Below are 18,229 nucleotides of genomic sequence, written 5' to 3'. Positions count from 1 at the left end.
ATGTTTTCGGGACTTGCTTGATGTATGGACAACCACTCTTTTTCTTGACAAATCTTTTTTGTCTCAATTCCAAGTTGGTGCCAGTGAATCACAGAAATGACATTTCGATCCTCCCAACTGGCAGTAAATGGAGACACGAGTCTTAAATCTGTATTGATGCAGTTAGATGCCAAATATTATTCATTGTTTACATTCATTACCTTCATTCAAAACTCAAAAACTTAAACAAAATATATCTCACATGGCAGCAGGCGGTGTGTCCAGAGGTGTGTGTGACGTCAGGATAAACAACACTATGTTTTTCCGGTGTTGTCAAAATGACATTTGTTTATAAAATTTGATAAAATAAAGGCTTTACTAACTGAAATGCAGATTCAAACAAATTAAAGTAGAATTTAGTATTTGTTGACGTCTCAATTACTCACAAAAAAACTTCGACAACTGTTGCTTGTGCTTTGCGGCATAGTATTTTCTAAATGAATGTTGACTAAATTGGAACTTTGTTTTGCTTTTTCTTTTTAACTTACCATCTGGTTATAGTTAGCAGGCTCCGTGGAGGTCCTCGTTGCGGTTGTCTGGTAGTTTCTTTTCGAAATAAAGATAATCTGAAATAATGAGACAATCAGTGTCATGTGAATTCAACGGTTACATTTTACCGCGCACCCGCCGCCAAAGTCACTAAAATCCCTCCAAACTGTCTCTGAACGCACTCTGGGTCCACTATACTATTTATTTGAAACACATAAAAGTAATAAAATAAAGAAATACAGTAAAACGAACGCTTTTTTAATATCAATTACATGAGTTGTACTCCTTACCGGAAAAGGGTCATTAGGGGTCTGGTGTGAACCGTAATCAGGTGTAAAACAAGACCCAGTTAATTGCGTGTGACGTCATCTTGAAACCGGATATCGATTTTTCTATATTTTATACATTACATTTTTTTTGTTAAAGTATTATTTCAGTCGCAGTATTTTTATTGTGTAGTATTCTTATAAAACCGCAGACATTAAAATCTAATTTATCAATTAAAACCCCGTGATTTTTAAATTAAAAAAAATAAACACACATTTCAAATATTGACACGACTCCAATGACATTAATAGCAGTTCTTAGCTCCAGATGAAAATAACGTTTTTTTTATCACATATGACAGATTTCACACTTTCTTTATTTCCACGCAACTCTTACTGTTAGTAAAATGACAGATGCATTTGTTTTTATTATACACGCGACCTATAAAAATAGACAGGCAAACGTGTGGAGGGGTAAAGCCAGAGACGACGTCGCCCTTGTCATTATGTACACATATGATACAGGATATCGATCATCAACTTGGAGTCACAATTTCCACACAAGCCTAAGACGGGCACTCACGCAACACCAAAAAAAAATGAGCCTCAAGCGCAGGAGCTGCCCCCTGACAAAAAATAGATAAGATATAGAGTGACTTCAATACAATATACACAAGATTTACAAGTGAATATCATATTCACAGTTATGGCTAATTGGCTACTCTAAACTGAAATAACTTAATTCCTACACCACAAATTCTTTGTCTTGAAAACCATTTTTCTATTAGCAGCAATTCTCGTTTGACCCTCATTTCGAAATATTCCCACATGACACATTTGGCAGAAAAATAGATAGAAATCCTGCTGGCTTGAGTGAAGACCTGTCACACTTGTCTTTACGGTTTAAGAAGGAAAAAGGAAAAAAAGGAACTTTTTGAAGTAGAAAAGCTGCAGGGGTCAGTTGTGAAATGTTGGTTGGTCCACAAATGATAATTGTTGAATAACCCAATGGATTAAAAAAAAAAAAAAAAAAAAGGGGGTTACTGTTGTATAAGGATGGTGTGACTCAGTTTATTGGACAGCCCTTGGAGACCTGGAGAAGAATTTTGGATACTGGTCCTTGACCGCATTAAAAATAGGCTTGAAAGGTGTTTGAATTGTGACCATGTCATGGAGTCAATACTGTTGATTGGTTTAGGCACGGGTGGGGAGGAGGGGGGGCAGCTTTTGAGGATCACAGTGAGACCAGGTCTTGTTGTGTTGCACTTTTGATGAGTGCATCATTGGGGTCCTTTGCTTTTCCTGACAAGATGGTGGTGTCCGTGAACCAGCTGCTTGCCCGGGCTCAAAACAGCCGTCGCTGCGCCTGCGGCCTTGGCTTGCGGAGACGAGCCTCTGGCCGAGTTGAAGGCGGGGCCGGAACGAACCGCGGAAGGCTGCAGGGGGGTGGACACGGCTTGGCCCGCTGGAAGAGGTTAAGAGTTAGGATGGTTTGTTGGAAACATTCCTCGTGCTGACATCATCAAAGCCACCTTTGGAAACGCTGTAGCCGTACGCGGCGTACGCTGCCGCAGATGCAGCCGCCGCTCCGGCCATCGCTCCCGCCATCGCCGCCGCGCTGCCCGCCGTCGACTTGCGCGCGCGCCCTTTGCCCCCAGACTTGGGCCCGCCCCCGGATCCTTTCGGGCGTCCTCGACTCCGGCCCGACCTCCCTCTGCCGGGACTGAAGGTGTCTGAGGTCAAAATACCTGTAGAATCATGAATATTCTTTGATATCATATTTTCTAAATGTTTGATATTTATTGTCCGCTCTACAGTAGAACCTCCGTTTATTTTCGGGACTAAGGAACCCCCCAAAAAAAAAAAAAAAAGGGCGCATTTTCCATATTTTTCCTCATTGTCAGCTGCTATTGTGTGTTGAATTTTTCCAGTGGCTTCTCTCTGTCACTAGCCTTCCAAATGTTGAGAGCACTAGAGGGTCACCAAAAGGTCAGCCCACTTTAGGGATGGCTTTTGTTACCATGACGATGAGGTGAGGAAACTAGGGAGTGGTTACTATTTGGGCCTAAATTGAAAAAAAAAAGTGCAGCGTGGAATTATATTGCATTTAAAACAACGGGTTGGAGCTCCGTACCGTTCACGTTGTCCGAGACGGAACCGGACAGGGAGACGGGGGAGTTTGTGGCACGCGACTGCGGCGCCGAAGACAGCGGCTCGTCCACGATGACCAGCATGTCGTTGCTGCTCTCGTCCCCCTCGGCCTCGGGCGGTAGCGAGCCGGGCTGGAGCTCGCTGTTCAGTGAGATCTGCTGGCCCAAAGGTGCACACAGAGACACGCACGCAGGCTGGGGGTCAGGATACATACGTAGGGTGAAGGGGGGGCGGAGCCCGGTACAACATTGACCCATAGAGGATGAGAGAAGGAAGTGAAAAGTGCCCAATAAAAACACATAAGGTGAGTTTGGGGATACGAATCATGACTTTGCAACTTCTCATGGGCCTCACCTCGCTAAAGGGGCTGGGCATGGCCGAGTCCATTTCCACGCTGATGAAGGAGTCGTCGCCGTCCGCCGACAAGTTGGAGTTGTCGGCCGAGGGCGCGTGCACGATGACCAGGTTGGCCTCCTTCCTCCTTTTGATTTCAGACTCCTCCGTCTTCTTCTGTCAAACAAGAAAAAAAAAGGTTCCAATGGCCACAAAGTTTTGATTGCTCGGGTACTGGAGCCCGCTGTCCAGATTGCGTGGACATCGGATATATGATTCCCCAGAGGAGGACGGCTAATGGCTTCCTGACCTCACGTGTCGCTTGGCCGTGAACAAATATTACTGGTTGATCATCAAGGGCAACATTGCGTCTTACCTTCTCAGCATACTTCTCCCTCTTCCTCTTGCGCTCCTTCACCTTGCTGCTCTCCTCTTGCTGTCGCTTCTCTTCCTGTCTCTGACGCACTACTCACAAAAACGTGAATTAAAAAAAAATAATAATAAATTCCCTGCATGTGTTTACTAAGGATGAGGGGGAAAAAAAAAATACATTTCTTCTCTAGCTCGTCATCATCCAGTAGAAGGCTGACCACCTCCTTGGGTTTGAGCGTGTCGGGTTTGAAGTTACCGCCGGATATCACCACCCTTTGAATCTAACCACAGAAGAAGAACAAAATGAATTCAAGCACTTAACCAGCGTGAGATTGAGATATTCTCATCGCTTCCAGACCTCGCTCTTCTCTTTAGCTCGCTGCAGGATGCGTTCCTCGATGCTCCCCTGGCAGATGAGTCGATAGACTGTCACCTGCTTGGTCTGACCCAGTCGGTGGGCCCGGTCCATGGCCTGCTGGTCCACGGTGGGGTTCCAGTCACTGTCGTAGAAGATGACCTGGAGGAGAGCGAGGAGGAGGAGGAAGACGGCTGAAGCGACAGCGAACTGACTGCCATGCGTAATTGTGACTTACAGTGTCGGCGGCCGTCAAGTTGATGCCGAGCCCGCCCGCTCTGGTGCTGAGTAGGAACACAAAGATGTCCGTCCTGTGTGGAGAATGTGAGACGGAGAGAAAAACTCTTGACTGAACTGATACAAACGGGTTGTGGAATTTAAATCGCGCCAACCCACCGACTCTGGAAGTCCGCCACCATATCTCTACGCTCGGAGATCTTCGAGGAGCCATCCAGGCGCATGTAGGTGTGCTTGCGGTAAACCATGTACTCCTGAAATGGAGGAACAAAAGGCACACATTGTTTTAAATTAAGTTTTGTTTCACTGCCCTCTACAGGACTGGAGTGAAACGACATAGAGTCCCTTTCTGGCTCCAAACTGTCTTATCTAATCTTTAGGAATTCCTGTTTGATGGTTTCCATAGAGGATACCGTGATCCCTGATTGGAGTCGCCATTCAATGGGCACAGAAGTCTGCCGTGCTGTTGCGGAGGGGCCCCCTAAAGAGCACGGGGGTCAGCGCAAACAGCAGTGATGAGGTGACATGTTGATCTGCCTTTTAAGCGCTACCCACGAGTCCCCCCCCCCCCTTGAACCTCTGACCTCCACGCTGTGAAACATGACGGAGCGGATGGCATCAAAAGTGGCCGCCCTCTGGAATCATTACTGATGATGGCCATTATTTTACACGATATAACACCTCCCCCCCCCGACCTAAACGAATGTCAAGACGAGGCCAGCTCTCGTCTGTTGAGCTGCCATCCCAACTGGTCCATCTGTTCTGAATGAAAGCTACGTTAGCGCTCGCCAAAATGTCGCCTTTGGATTTGCGTCTTCATTTGTGAAGCCCGTCCCGCCCCTTGAGCATATTTTCACTATTCACTTGGAGTCCTGGAACTTTTTTGACTCACCTCATACATACTCAAAATGATCAAATTTGAATTAATTTACATGTAACGCTCTATCGCAGCACTGATATCCAAACATTTGCGAGGATTTCAAGCACCCGTGAGAAATAGTCTGGCAGCAATGTTTTTCTTCTCCGGCCCACCCCGGGTCTCCGTGATCCATCACGCCGGCGACACCGTGTCAACGGGAGTGAACGGCCGACCGGCGACGAAAACAATGATGCTAATGACAGAGATTAGCATCGGGCGCTCATTCGCTCATCAACTCCATCTGCGACGGGCCCCCCGAAGTCGGGGTCACTCCAATGCGTCATTTGGAAGGTGGGGCAGGGGGCCGGGGGGCTCTTTAACTCATTAATGGAGGGGATGCTGTCAGCGCCATCCATTACTGTATGAGGTCACCCGGCCAGCAGCACTTTATGAGCATTTTCATGACGCTATTTTTTTTCTTGCAGCCCTTTTTGTTTTTTTTTTCTTGCGCTTTTCCAGACACACTGAAAGATGGCCCTCGGCCTCCCAGACAATCTACAAAGAGATATTTTATGGGAGAAGTGACTTTGAATGCTGTGGAGGCAAAAAGAATGACTAGTATTACTGCCGTATTGAGAAGCTGAGACGGAGGAGCTGAGATTGTCTATCCATTTGTTTGGTGTGACAAAAATGGATGTTTTACAATACATTCTTCATTTATCTATCCATCCAATTAAGATGTGAAATTTGCTGTTGTTTCTGGAGGGGGGGGGGTCTGGAATAAATTTGAGTGACGAGTGTGGTGGAAAAACATTGTCAATTATTCTATTCCATCTCATTCCTCTCCCTTTTTGTCTTGGAGGCTCTTGACACCCCACCCCCTCTTCCTTCACCCCATCTGGCTTCTTCCACGTCCCCTCCAGATGAGACCCCGCTCGTTAACCCGGACCTGTTAATTAGTCACCTAATGAGTGCGGTAACGAGGGACCGGCAGGCTGATTAGTGGGCTGTGGATGGGTGGGGCAGGGAGGGGGGGGGGGGGGGGGGGTCTGCAAGCGGAGGCAAACCCATTAAAAAAAAAAAACAGGCTCAGATGCAGCTGACTGGCAATTTTAAGGGACATTTTTCTTCCATTTGGCAATGAATAACACATGATTCTTAACGACAGCCTTTAGCATCTATGAATGCTAAATAGAACTGTTTTGAGATTTTGGATGAAATTGAGAAAAAGCATTTACGAGTGTGTGTGTGTGTGTGCGGCGCGTGCGCGTTTCTACCTCGAGCAGGTCGATCATGCGGGTCATCTGGGAATAGATGAGGACTCTGTGTCCCTGGGCCTTTAGTCGACTCAGCAGGATGTCCAGGGTGTGAAGCTTGCCACTTTCCGTGATTAGACTTTCCTTATCTGTGGGGGGGGGGAGGAGATGGCTTAAAAATGATCACGTAAGGACCAGAAAACAAAAATCCTTTCTTTCGTTCTTACGCTGGCGTGCAAAAGAGTTCATTGTACACCAATAACCCCCCCCCAAAAAAACGTTGAAAATAATAACATTCATATTTTGGCGTCATATGTCAGGAAAAAAAACGGGAGCTGTTAGATACATGCACTCTCCTCCTAAAAAAAAAAAAAAAATCCTACCAAGTCCTCAATAAGCCATCTCCTAGAAGATAAAGGCCCCTTTCACCAGCGCAGATCAGCTCAACTCCATGAGGTTCAATCCTCTTAAAGCAGGCTGATCAGTTAATAGGGAGCAAGGCGGGGAAAAAAAAAAAAGGTGATTTATATCCATCATCTGCAAAACAACAAAAAAGCGTACGGGCCGAACAGTCCGACAGGTGCGGAAAGAATCCGCTGTCATCTGGACAACGGCGGTCAGACCCTGGCCTCGCATTATCAACGTGTCACAGGTGGCAGAGCCCAACGAAACCCTGAATCTTTTTTTCTAGCAGCACTCTATGCTAATGTGCACTCGGGCTGAACCGCGACCTGCGACCCTTTAGTGCGCTCGTCCAAGCAAGGTCAGGGCCCGCGGAGGTGTTAAAGAGGAACTAATAGAAGCGATGAACAAGGCAAATACCCGAGGGAGTTGGGGGGGGCTCACCTCTTGGGTCACAGCCCTGAGTTCTGGGCGATGGCGGGAAATGGGGATGAGCTGGTTCTCGACCGCTAAGGTTGCGTTTAAAAAGGTCACGATGTGATCGCCATGTTGTTTTGGCCTCACTGGTGCGCTTCATTTTCATTTTTTTTTTTATTATCGTTTGAAAGAACGAGTCCGATTTCTTTCGGCTGACGGAGGTTCCTTGCCAACCGACTGGTTATAAAAGCAGCGATTTTGCGCCAGCAGTACTGCTCGGCCCCAGCCGGCAATCTGTTGCTGCTTAGCGGATTACGTTTAAGCCTCGCAGACTCTGCCGCCGACATGGGATGATGTGCTATGTGACCCGTCTGAACAGCAAAACATCTCAAAGTAAATCTTGGATGAAAACAAAAAAAAAAAATCCCAGAGATGCATCATTCCCAAATGGAGTCCGACAAGAAGCCAGAAAACAAGGGGATGAATAAATCACGATAATCTTTACACAATGTGATTGTCATTTTGAAATCGGATATATTTACCCAATTCCGACTTCGCTATTGATTTACAAATTCCGCGTATGTGGCTTCCTCAGGAACGAAACATCATAAGGCGTACCTATTAAAGTGGCAATGGATTTTTTTTTTTTTATGATAATTTAGACATCACATAAAAGACAAGTAAGCGCACCACACAGATGACAGCATGGTGACGACCACACCCCAAGCAAATCCCATTTGGTGTCACACCACTCTGCTGTTGCCATGGATACGCATATCAAGCTTCACCACCTGCCTTGCTTTTGCAAAAACCAGCACCCCCGCCCCCAATCCAGCCTAAAAGGGGTGTCGGCCCAGGCAGCCCCTCCCGACCGCGCATCCTGTTGGGAGATTAGGCCGGGCCGTCCCTCTCCTCGAGGTCCTACAGCTTCTTCACCATCCTCCGTCACCAAAATAAAAGCCCCACCCTACCCCACCCCGGCTGCCTGTCCCATGACGGTGTAATCCAATCCCTGTAGGGCCAGAGCCAGAGGCCTGACACGGTCCTGACCCAATTAGAGGCCTGCTGCCAGCTAATTAACCCCGGCCCAGCCCCGGTGCCTGGCGCCCGATACTCCCAAACCAACTAACGGGGCTAATTTCATTAATACGCCATGCCGGCCGGGTCTTCTCGTCCTGTCCTGTCCTGTCGAACCCAACCGACATCCCCCACCTCGCTGGAATGGGGGAGGCGGCCGATCATCTGGATGAAAGATGATGGATGGTGGGGTTATGTGAGAAATGGAGACAGATGGGGGTCGAAAGCACGATCGAACCCGGCGTCAAGTCCTCACTGTATCATGATACATTATACGGCCCGATCAATATGTCAATGGCCAACACTTGTTCGCCACTGCTGATGATGGAAATATTAGCCTGGCCACCAGCGATGGGGAAACTTAATTTCCTACAGGAGCTTTAGGAGCAGATGCGAGCAGGTTTTGGATGCCCAATTTATTGACTGGCTGGGGTCAGAAGATTATGAATTATTTTTTAATTATGGATTTAAAAGCGCAAATTCAAATAGCGCCCTTCTCATCTGTGATGCCAAAACGATTTCCCTCCAAAAATATGTAGGCAGAAACCGGAGAAGAACGTGACGCCACTGCTTGGCCGCAAACACGCAGTAGCCTGATGAAGACTTTGGCCACAGGGCCAACTATGTCATTCATGTCAATTCCTGCGGTTCCTCCACTAAAAGAACTGGACCTTGTTAATGATGTGGGCAATGTCGCCCTCTTCAGTCTCACTTTATATATATTCACTGACTTTTTGGCCTGTAACTTGCTGAGCTGGACTTTTTTGTTTTGGGCTTGGGTCAACAGTGCTAGGCAGATGTAACTAAAACGGCCATGTTGTTTTGTGCATCCTCAATCAGAGCGCTTCCTGCCATTGCGCCATTCCTTTGAAGGGACAGGAAAGGTGGTCTGCACTTCCCAGAGCCCCCCCCCGACGTGGGCAACGACGGCATCTCTCTCCCATTGACGCTCTCGTTCCAAATACAATTTTCCTCGACGTCACGGCTTTGGGCACGATCCGTCTACGGGTGTCGTGAGAAGCCGCTGATTTTGTGTCGGACGTTCTTCTAATTACCGTTGAAGACGCAGCGGAAGGTTATTTTTGGTGTCGCGCTGGAATGTTCCGGAAATAAATCCTGAGACGTGAGAGCAAAAGCCACGTTTTCCCTCATAAGAAATGAACTTGGGAAAAATATCCAAAAATAAAAACAATATGCGACAACAGGCCTTGTTTTTTTTTCCCCCCCCCTTGTTCCTTAATAAACTTCTTGATTAGATTCCACCGTTGATTCCGTCGTACTCACGCCACGCCGGTCAAAACAAAGTCATTCATGCCCTGCCATTTGTTCTGAAAGGTGTGTGTGTGTGTGTGTGTGTGTGGTTGGGGGGGGGCTGGGAAAGTTGGGTCGGGCTACTGTACATATCGTGAGCCTTGATGTGGTAACAATGTGTTCGGCGGAGGACGGGTGCCGCGCCGTTGGGTCACTTCCTTCCTCCCGAGGCTGAGAAAGAAGCGGCTGACGGGGACGCACAGAAAGAAAAGGCCTGAGATTGGCTCACGCTCCACCAAACACCGTCACAACTCGTGCAAGAGTTTTAAGGACACCTCACAGACCTGGCGACTGAGTACACACACACACACACACACACACACGGGGGAAAATGCACTCGCTCGCTCGCTCGCTCACACAAACAGAGTATCTAATAGCGTTACCTAACGAAGCACTTGGAACAATGAGGAGTACGTCGACTTCCTGGCTTTGTCCGCCTCCTCCTAACTTCACAGGAGCACTCAGACGGTTCTCACACAGACACGCAAATTCTTGTTTTTGCTTTCTCACTCCGGCGCAAGAAAATATCTGGCGAGCAATAAACAATCCCGGTATTTTTGTTTTGAACCTCGTCGGATTCGTCCGTCCGAATTTTGAATTTGGCCGCCGTTCGATTCGACGCGGTCGTCGGCCATCTTGCTTTTGAGGCAACCTTTTTTCACCCTCTCACCTGGCTTCGATTCGTCACGTCTTCGCCAGCTAATCGAGCCGGAGAAAAAGAGCAACTGGGTTCAACGCAAAGTATGACAAAGTTTGACTATCATTGTGAGCGGGTCAGTGAGAAGGGAAGTGTTGTGTGTACAAGCGGCGTGGCCTCTCTCCCGCCGCACATCCATCAGCCTCCGCTTGTGACCCGCGACTCTGCCCGGCCGGATTCTGCGCTTGAGCGCACGTACGCGCCCGAGGATGCTGACAGGCCCCGTTCGACTGACCTTTCGTGCCATTTCCCACGGGCCCCCCTTCGCAGTGCATGTCGGAAATAAAGCCGGGAAGCTCGACTCGTTATTACCGTGCCGCGATACGTCCAGATTTTGAGTGTGTACCTAATAAAGTGTCCGCGTGGCATGACTTACCCGGTATCCGGATGTAGGACCAGCCGTGCTGAGGGAAGACGGCCATCACGCCGCCGGGCTGTTGCGGGAAGAAGGAGCCCGCCCTCCGTCGCCAATCGGAGGCGAGGTCGGGCGTGCCGTAGAGGAAGCATTCTTTGAAGACGGCGCCGCCGCCGACGCGAGTCACCCGCCACTCGTGCTCGGCGCTTCGATCGGCGCAGTAGCGCTCCATTGGAACCGCCGTGACCTGGATGATCAAAACAAAGCGTTAGGTGCTACACACACACACACACAGACACACACACACAAAAATATACACACCCTGGGTGTGGCTGCCAGGAGGAACTTGGGCGGGAGCGCGGGCTGGCACGGCCACACTCGGGAGGTGGCGGAACGTCGACAGTGGACGGTCACGTCTGCGTGTACGACCATACCTGGCCTGAGGGCCGTGAAGACCAGGTTCTGAAGCAAAAAAAAAAACTTCATTATGGCTTTCAACAGCATGGACTTTTGTGAAACCATCTTCATTTGGCGTGTGGACGAATCACCAGCATTTGCTCAGTGAATGGATGCAAGGTGGTGGAAAGCAATAATGTGTGTATAGTGCCATCTACTGGTAATCCTGAGTACTGAGTCGTACTTACTCTTAGCACAGGGCTCGTTTGCGTGTTGGGGAAGGATGAGGGTCTGTGTATCCACAAGAGGAGGTCTTTGCGAGACAGAGTCCCAGACCGCGGCGTCCCCCCTTCCACCCCTGCGCCTTCTTCCTGGAGGGTGAACAGCCGCTGACAATAAAGTCGGTACGCTGCTTTCAGGGACAGAAAAAGGGCTAACCACCTGTGGAAGCCAGGAAGGACTTTTTTTTTAGTATGACATGTTTTTTTTTTTTTTTTAACTTGCTTTTCTATCTCACCTACCTGACCAAGGTGCCTTGCAGCATGAGGTTGGACATTTCGGCCGGCGACACGTCAATGAAGCGCAGGAAGGAAAAACAGTTTCCTTTGTCGTCGCCTGATGAACAAAGCAAATGTTAAAATGGCTTTCATTTGGGGGGGGGGGGGGGGGGGGTTGGAGACAACTCACCTTTCCTGTGAAAGAGCGACTGTTGGATATGATTTGGGGAAAAGGGAGACAGCAGCACTCGCAGTGACCTGATAGGAAAACAGAGATGCGTTTTTGTTTTTTTGGGGCGAGGACGAGATTAGCGCCACGCCGGACGGCGCGTTGTCAAATTTACTTGTCGGTGGCCTGGCGGTGAACGTGGAAGAGGCCGTGACGGTAGAGGAACTTGGACAACACGTAGGGCGGGAGGGACATGTGGAAAGGAGAGCGTGTCTCTTGGCGTTCAAACAAGTCCGGATGATTGCACACCTGCAAACGGAGGTGAATTGGAACTCAAGAACGAAATTGGCTTTGTCACCTTCTTTTTGCCACTCTACCTTCCTGAACTGCATGACCAGATTCATGAGGGACGACGTGGTGCTGTGGGACTGCTGGGCCGTGCCCATGGAGGACTGGAGCAGGTCCTCGATGGAGATCTTGTTCCTCAGGGCCTGGTAGAGCAACCTCTGCCTCGACGTTAGCTGGCAGTAGATCAGGATCTCGATCTGAGTTAGGGGGGGGGGGACGAGAAAACGCTCATTAGCGCTGAGAAAGCCGACATCTCGTGAGAAGGAAGGAAAGATAAATGTGAGGGAGTGGTGACCCTTTGACCCCCACAGAAGGGGTGTGACCCGTGAGCCTCCAAACAGGAACTTGACGGATCTGCCAGTGAGGGAGGGAATATAGCCTGATGACATTTGGCTGGTGTGAGAAGAAAGTTCTACCTTGTCTGAGAGCTCGTTTTCCACATCCTTCTTGATCCTGCGCAGCATGAAAGGCTTGAGGATCATGTGCAGGCGTGAAAGTTGGTCTGTGAAGCAAGCGCATGAGAGTTCAAAATCCGGGTCAGGGTGTGAGCCAAAAAAAAAGTGGAAGACTCACTCTCATCGATGGCCGACTTGTTCTCGGCGTGGCTCTCGATGTCCTTGGAGAACCACTCGTTGAATTCCTCGTGGGAATCGAATAAGGTGGGCATGATGAAATGCAGGAGGGCCCAAAGCTCGGCCATTGTGTTCTGGATGGGCGTCCCCGTGAGGAGCAGCCTGTTTCGACACTGGAACTGCAGGAGGATCTTCCACCGCACGCTAAAAAAAAAATAATAATAATCACCAAAAGGAGTGAGTTGTGTTTTTTTTTTGTTTTTCTACACGACGCTTACCTCGTACTGCTTTTCAGTGCCTGGGCCTCATCCAGAACCATGTACTGCCACTTGACTCTCTGGAAGTACTTGACATCCTGGACCACGAGCTGGTAGCTGGTGATCACAACGTGGAACGGTGCGTTCTGAGTGTAGAGGGTTTTCTAAACACACATGCAACACGGCGGCACATCTTGAATTAGACACCAGAAGACAAAAAAAAAAAATCATTTATAACATCTTCATCTTTTGCTTACCTGGCTCCAGAATTTCCGAATGACTTTGCGATCGTGTGGGTTTCCCCAGTACGGCAACACCTGAGGGACAATCCAAATTATTATTATTATAATTTTTTTAATGATCATTTCATTATGGCATTGTTGCACCCTGGGTATACAAAACAGAGCCTAGATCTCCATCTTATCGAACGTTGTATATTTTTAAAGGGATGTGGATCAATTTGACTGGGAAACAAAAGAAAGCTAACGCGGCGACGCTCACAGGGGAAACATTTAGCATGATTCACTGCGTCGATTCTTCGGGCGCCGACAAGCGCCATGTGAAAAGCATTTCTGCATCATTACATCGATCAACACCGGCCGCCATTCAATTGTTTGCGCTCAGTCTCGAGGAAGCTTATCTTCAAATTGTGTAATACGCTCTTTTCACAGCTCATTAGTAGAATAGACCGGAGATGATTTATTGTCTGAGCCGGAGGGGGGGGGGGAAATACGAGTCGGCGTGTCTGCGTGGCACTGGCGAACGTCTTTCTAATGGGTGCCAGAAGATTCCCACCTTGAACTCGGGCACAAAGCGTGAGAACTCCTGATGCCAGTTGTTGAGCGTGGACGCCGGGGAGATGATGAGGAACGGACCCCAGATGTTGTCCCTCTGAAACGAGACGTTTGTGTCACTTTGATGATGAGCGCAGAAGTTAAGGAGCTACCTACCTCTGCGAGATGAGCCAACAAGGCGATGCTTTGAACCGTCTTGCCGAGACCCATCTCATCTGCGAGGATACCGTTAATACCCTGCGAAGAATCCCGACATTTTAAAGCGGCCTGACTAAATCAACCGTTTGGATTTTTTCCTAACTTACTTGCTCGTAGAGGTTGGCGAGCCAGTTCATGCCTTTGAGCTGGTAGCCCTTCAGTTTCCCGTTGAAGATGGTGGGCTGCGGGATGTCCTCGCCGGCCTGGATGGACGGGTTGGACAGGCTGTAGCTCTCGCCGAAGCCGGAAGCGGCGGCCGTCGAGGACGACGCGCAGCGGCTGTCGTGGGAGTCCTCGTCGAACATGCGCGTCTGTTGAGCATTTTTTTTTTTTGTGAACATCCTCGTGTGTGTTTTAAAATCCCAAAACTGTGAACTCACTCTCTGTTGATGGACGTGGTAGGCCTCCTGCGCGTTCCTCAGAGCTTGAGACTTGTAGTATTCGCTGTCTGAAAGCACGTTAGCACACTTAGCACACGGGTACGTCACAAACGAGAGACGTCCCGTACCGTAGTCCTCCTGTCCCACGTTGACCATGACGCCTCCGCCGATGTCAATCTGCCGCCGGGCGCTGGTGTCGTCCAGCTTCTTCAGAATCTCCTCCTGGGCGTCGTCGCCGCCCGGCGAGTCGGCCGAGGCTTTGCCGCTCATGAAGTGGGCGTAGAGCTCCGTTTGCGTGATGAGGAAGTTGAGCTTGCGCTGCTGACGTTTGGCCTGGGAACAAACGGACGGTGTGTGAACGTCGAGGCGTATCATGCGTGAAGCCCCGCTTCCCCTCCGCCTACCTCCTTCATCTCCTCGTCCAGTTTCCGCTGCTCCAGCGCCTCCTTCTCCGCCCGCTTCCTGTGCTCCTTCTCCACTTTGTCGTACTTTTTCCAGTAGAGCATCATCTCCTTGGTGAGGCGGCGGGCGCGAGGTAGCGTCTCCTTGCAGTTCTTCTGTGCCTGGATGGCGGCTCGTCGCACCTCCCGCATGCACTGGTGGGCCAACTACAGGTGGAAAATTGGAGGGAATAAAAAGGAGCATTCATTTTTGGGGAGTCATTTACAAAGTGTATCTGACTTACCTTTTTAGCATTGGTCAAGACCAGGTTCTTGGCGGAGGTCTTCTGCTTGAAAGACTGCAAAGCAAGACATTTTTAAAATGAGCTTTTAAAAGTGACATAGTACAGGATGGACTTTTTTAACATCTCTTGAGCCTTACTAACCTTGGGGATCTCCTTCTTGGCAATGGTGAGCCACACCTTGCGTCGGCGTGCGTTCAGCTGCTCCAAGCTCAGGTGCTTCTTCTTCACTATTGGCGCTGGCGCATCCTGCGAGAACTTAGCGAAGGTCTTGGGAGGCCCGTAATGAAGGCTCTCGTCTGAAAAATCGCCCTCGCCGCGCTTCTTCTTCTTCTTCACTTTCTTCAGCTTGGCTGTGGAGTAAAACAGGCAAGGTTGAATTTTCCCTTTACGCTATGATCACAGTAATATTTGTTGTTACCCTTGAATTTTTTCTCCTCTTTGATTTTCTTCTTCTTTGGACCCACAAGATGGCGCTGTTGCTCATAGAAGAGGTCTTGACTGGAAAGGAGCCCCGTGCTGTAGTACTGATAGTGTTGAAGCTGCAGAGAATCCATTCAAAGAAATTGGGAATTCCAAATCTTCCCATTTTAAGTATCAGTATGTTTCATATCAACGATCTGGTTTACCTCGCGGTCCGTGTGGAACTTGTTCTGGTGCTGCCTGGTGTAGCGGTGGAGCCTCAGCATATCGTGCAACTCGTCGCGCGACATACTGAAGTCCGAGTCGTCCGAGTCCGTGTCCGAGTCGGTGGTGTTGTCGCTCAGCAACAGGCTCTGAGAAATGAGGAGGAACGATTTAGGAAGAGCGCCTTCAGATAGAATAAGTTACAAAATATTCCTCACCTTTAACCATTTCCGATTCTTCTTCATTTTTGAGAAATTGTACAGGTTTGATTGGTCGGTCTTTTGGTCTAGAAAAAAAACGCAACTGTGTAGTGATCGGATGCAGGAGGGGAATATGTGAGTCCTTTACCTTGCAGAAGAACGCCGTTGAGGGGCTTGCCTTCCACAAAGGCGTCGTCTTGGTCACAGGGCTCCCTCTTCACCGTCAAGGGTTCGATGGAGAGGCCGGAGTCCAGAGCTCCGTCGCTGTCGTCGCTGTCATCGCTGGAAAAGTCGCACAAGCTGAAATACACTCAACACAACCGCAATAAATGTGGAAGGACGACAGTAAAAGGTTAAAGACACTACCTGGTGACATCTCTGTTAAAGATGGCGGCCGTTTGATGCAGAAAGCTTTCTAGCCTGAGGGAGCGCTCCAAGCGTTGCAGGTAGAGCGGTTTCGCCAGAGCCGAGGAACACGCCGCCGCCGCCGCGCCAGCCGGCTCGGGCCGCCCGCCCTGCCCCGACGCCATTCAATCCGGATACCCCCACCCGCCCGGCTGGGCAGGGATTTTTACTGCAACATATTTATTCTTTCAAAAATAATGCGCGACTTAAAAGGACAGTGGCTAGAGCAGAGTTGTGTTCCTACCTCTGTAACTGAAGTCATTATCCTCGGTTAGTTGAAGGACTTTGGATACACAGAAGCCTTGAACAAAAATATTGTATGATCATTAAGCGTGAAAAAAAAAAAAGCTCAATCAACTTCACAGTTTATGGGACGTACATTGTACCGTGTCCACCATTTGTTTGAGTATTTACATGTTCTTAAAATAATAGCTGTAGACTGACTAAAAATAAAAATACCATATTGGGAAAATATGCACGAAGACGAATGTGACGATCCATCCATCTGTTCATTTGCTATAGCTCTTGTCCTCATCACAGTCACAGGAGATCTGAAGCCTATCCCAGCTGGCTTTGAGGAAGAGACAGGCTACACCCTGGACTGGTCTCCAGCCAATTGTAAGGCACATGTAGACAAACTACACTAATTCACCAACTTGCAAGTGTGTGTGTGTGTGTGTGTGTGTGTGTGTGGGAGGGGAAAACCACACACCACAGGGAGAAGATTCACCTATCACTCAGGGGTGGACTCAAATTCAAATCCAAAACCCTCATTTGAGAAATATCACATACACAATTTAACCTCTTCCCAGACACGTAAATGGAGAATATATGTCATGAGTTGCATTAAAATCAAGTGCTGAAAGTCATGCACTTGTCAACTGTCATGCAGTTGTGGTTAGCTTGTCTAGTTAGCCTAAGCTAGAGCTGGATAGCTAACCTTGAACGTTGAACTAGGCTTAACAGCTAGCTTGGGACGTAGCAAAAAAAAGCTAACAAAGCTCAAATGCTAACATTTAGTCCCATCGCATCACTTTTAACTTAAATTGGGGGGCGCTGGCCTTACATGGGGTGAATCCTATATTATAGTCCGGGTGGAGTGGACTTTGGGCCGCTACGCTTGATCAGTTAGCGTAGTATTAGCATTAGCTGTTGGGATGCTAACGGGAGTTTTGAGTCTTCACGTAACATTAATATACAGTGAACACAATCGCCCTGTCACTTTAAGGCCACCACCTCCTTTGCGTTAACTATATCTTAAGATACTGCTTTAATGACTTTAATTGCCGAGCCGGCTGGTCGGGGGAGACGGCAAGGCCCTAACCGGCCCGCCCGCGTCCCGAGTGTCCTTGCTGGGGGAAGCTCAATGCGTGGTCGTGTGTGTGCTCCCCGTGATTTTAATTCTTTTCTCCCTCCCGGCCATCTTCCCCCCACCATTGCTCCTTTGCCGTAACGGTGTGTCTCACCTCGACACCCCGTGTGGCCCCTTGCGCGTGTCTCTCGCCGCTGCTGCCGACTCTCGATTCCCTGACTCCAAAATGGCGGTTAAAGGCGCCGAGCGAGTCTGAGCTTTGAGTCTGCAGCGGCGGCGGAGAGGCGGCCACTTTCTGTTACTGAGAGAGCACAGAGACACGACGCCATGGAGGCACAAGCAAAGAGCAGGCTGGTGAATCAAGCGCCGAGCGAGAGCCTCTCGCTTTTCACTGTGTTAGACAGCAGCTCGCCCACATTTAAATCACAAGATACATACAAATAAATGAGTAAGAAAATATGGGAGGATTTCATGATGCGTCGAGGCGCTTAATCGAAGTTAGAACGTGCACATCAGTGACTTTCTGATATCGATTAGTAGTGTCTGCCCGCTGCAAAAGTTACCGAGCTACGTCTTACGTCATCACGAGGGAACTCCATATATGGTATGGCCGAGTCGAAAGGAAACCGTTACGTAATCATTAAACACTTTGATGATAAAAGTAAAATAAGACGCGTTATTTAACAATAACTGCTGTGAAACGGGGTTTTCTTTTTTTACCTCAATGTTTTAACATGTAATATTTTATTAAATGTACATTTCATTCAGTTTGATTG

General features: G+C 48.8%; 1 protein-coding gene across 3 annotated transcripts; it reads right to left on the bottom strand.

Moving 5' to 3' along the window:
• Nucleotides 1–79: 79 nt before the first annotated feature.
• Nucleotides 80–17,771, bottom strand: ino80 (INO80 complex ATPase subunit). 3 transcript variants are annotated; one of them, XM_085938198.1, is made up of 38 exons: nucleotides 16,521–17,771; nucleotides 16,386–16,442; nucleotides 16,103–16,310; nucleotides 15,885–16,018; nucleotides 15,755–15,822; nucleotides 15,539–15,685; nucleotides 15,331–15,451; nucleotides 15,054–15,262; nucleotides 14,913–14,966; nucleotides 14,632–14,835; nucleotides 14,356–14,560; nucleotides 14,228–14,295; nucleotides 13,955–14,158; nucleotides 13,806–13,886; nucleotides 13,651–13,746; nucleotides 13,113–13,172; nucleotides 12,877–13,019; nucleotides 12,600–12,802; nucleotides 12,443–12,528; nucleotides 12,056–12,223; nucleotides 11,854–11,987; nucleotides 11,700–11,767; nucleotides 11,534–11,627; nucleotides 11,261–11,453; nucleotides 10,938–11,078; nucleotides 10,638–10,863; nucleotides 6,379–6,506; nucleotides 4,402–4,496; nucleotides 4,244–4,316; nucleotides 4,009–4,167; nucleotides 3,829–3,931; nucleotides 3,655–3,743; nucleotides 3,300–3,455; nucleotides 2,929–3,139; nucleotides 2,327–2,542; nucleotides 819–2,259; nucleotides 528–605; nucleotides 80–148 (listed from the first exon to the last, which is right to left on the bottom strand). In XM_085938198.1, the coding sequence occupies exons 3-36, from the start codon at nucleotides 16,264–16,266 to the stop codon at nucleotides 2,075–2,077; spliced, it is 4,686 nt and encodes a 1,561-aa protein (XP_085794324.1). In that variant the 5' UTR covers nucleotides 16,267–16,310; nucleotides 16,386–16,442; nucleotides 16,521–17,771; the 3' UTR covers nucleotides 80–148; nucleotides 528–605; nucleotides 819–2,074. The 3 variants fall into 3 exon arrangements, with proteins under 3 accessions (XP_085794324.1, XP_085794323.1, XP_085794322.1); XM_085938197.1 differs by having other exon boundaries at nucleotides 16,601–17,771; XM_085938196.1 differs by having other exon boundaries at nucleotides 17,608–17,771.
• Between the last annotated feature and the right edge of the window lie 458 nt (nucleotides 17,772–18,229).

This window comes from Syngnathus leptorhynchus, chromosome 18, assembly GCF_054491065.1.
Source record: "Syngnathus leptorhynchus isolate UIUO chromosome 18, UIUO_Slep, whole genome shotgun sequence".
Lineage (NCBI taxonomy): Eukaryota > Metazoa > Chordata > Actinopteri > Syngnathiformes > Syngnathidae > Syngnathus > Syngnathus leptorhynchus.
This window is presented reverse-complemented; position numbering and strand designations above follow the sequence as displayed.

Bases quoted from the DNA above. Each gene is read 5' to 3' on its own strand.
- ino80 (XM_085938198.1), bottom strand. From the start codon at position 16,266: ATGGCGTCGGGGCAGGGCGGGCGGCCCGAGCCGGCTGGCGCGGCGGCG. The intron at 16,019-16,102 runs GTAGTGTCTTTA...CGACTTTTCCAG, and splicing joins TTTAACAGAGATGTCACCAG to CGATGACAGCGACGACAGCG. The intron at 4,317-4,401 runs GTGGGTTGGCGC...TTCTCCACACAG, and splicing joins GTGGCGGACTTCCAGAGTCG to GACGGACATCTTTGTGTTCC.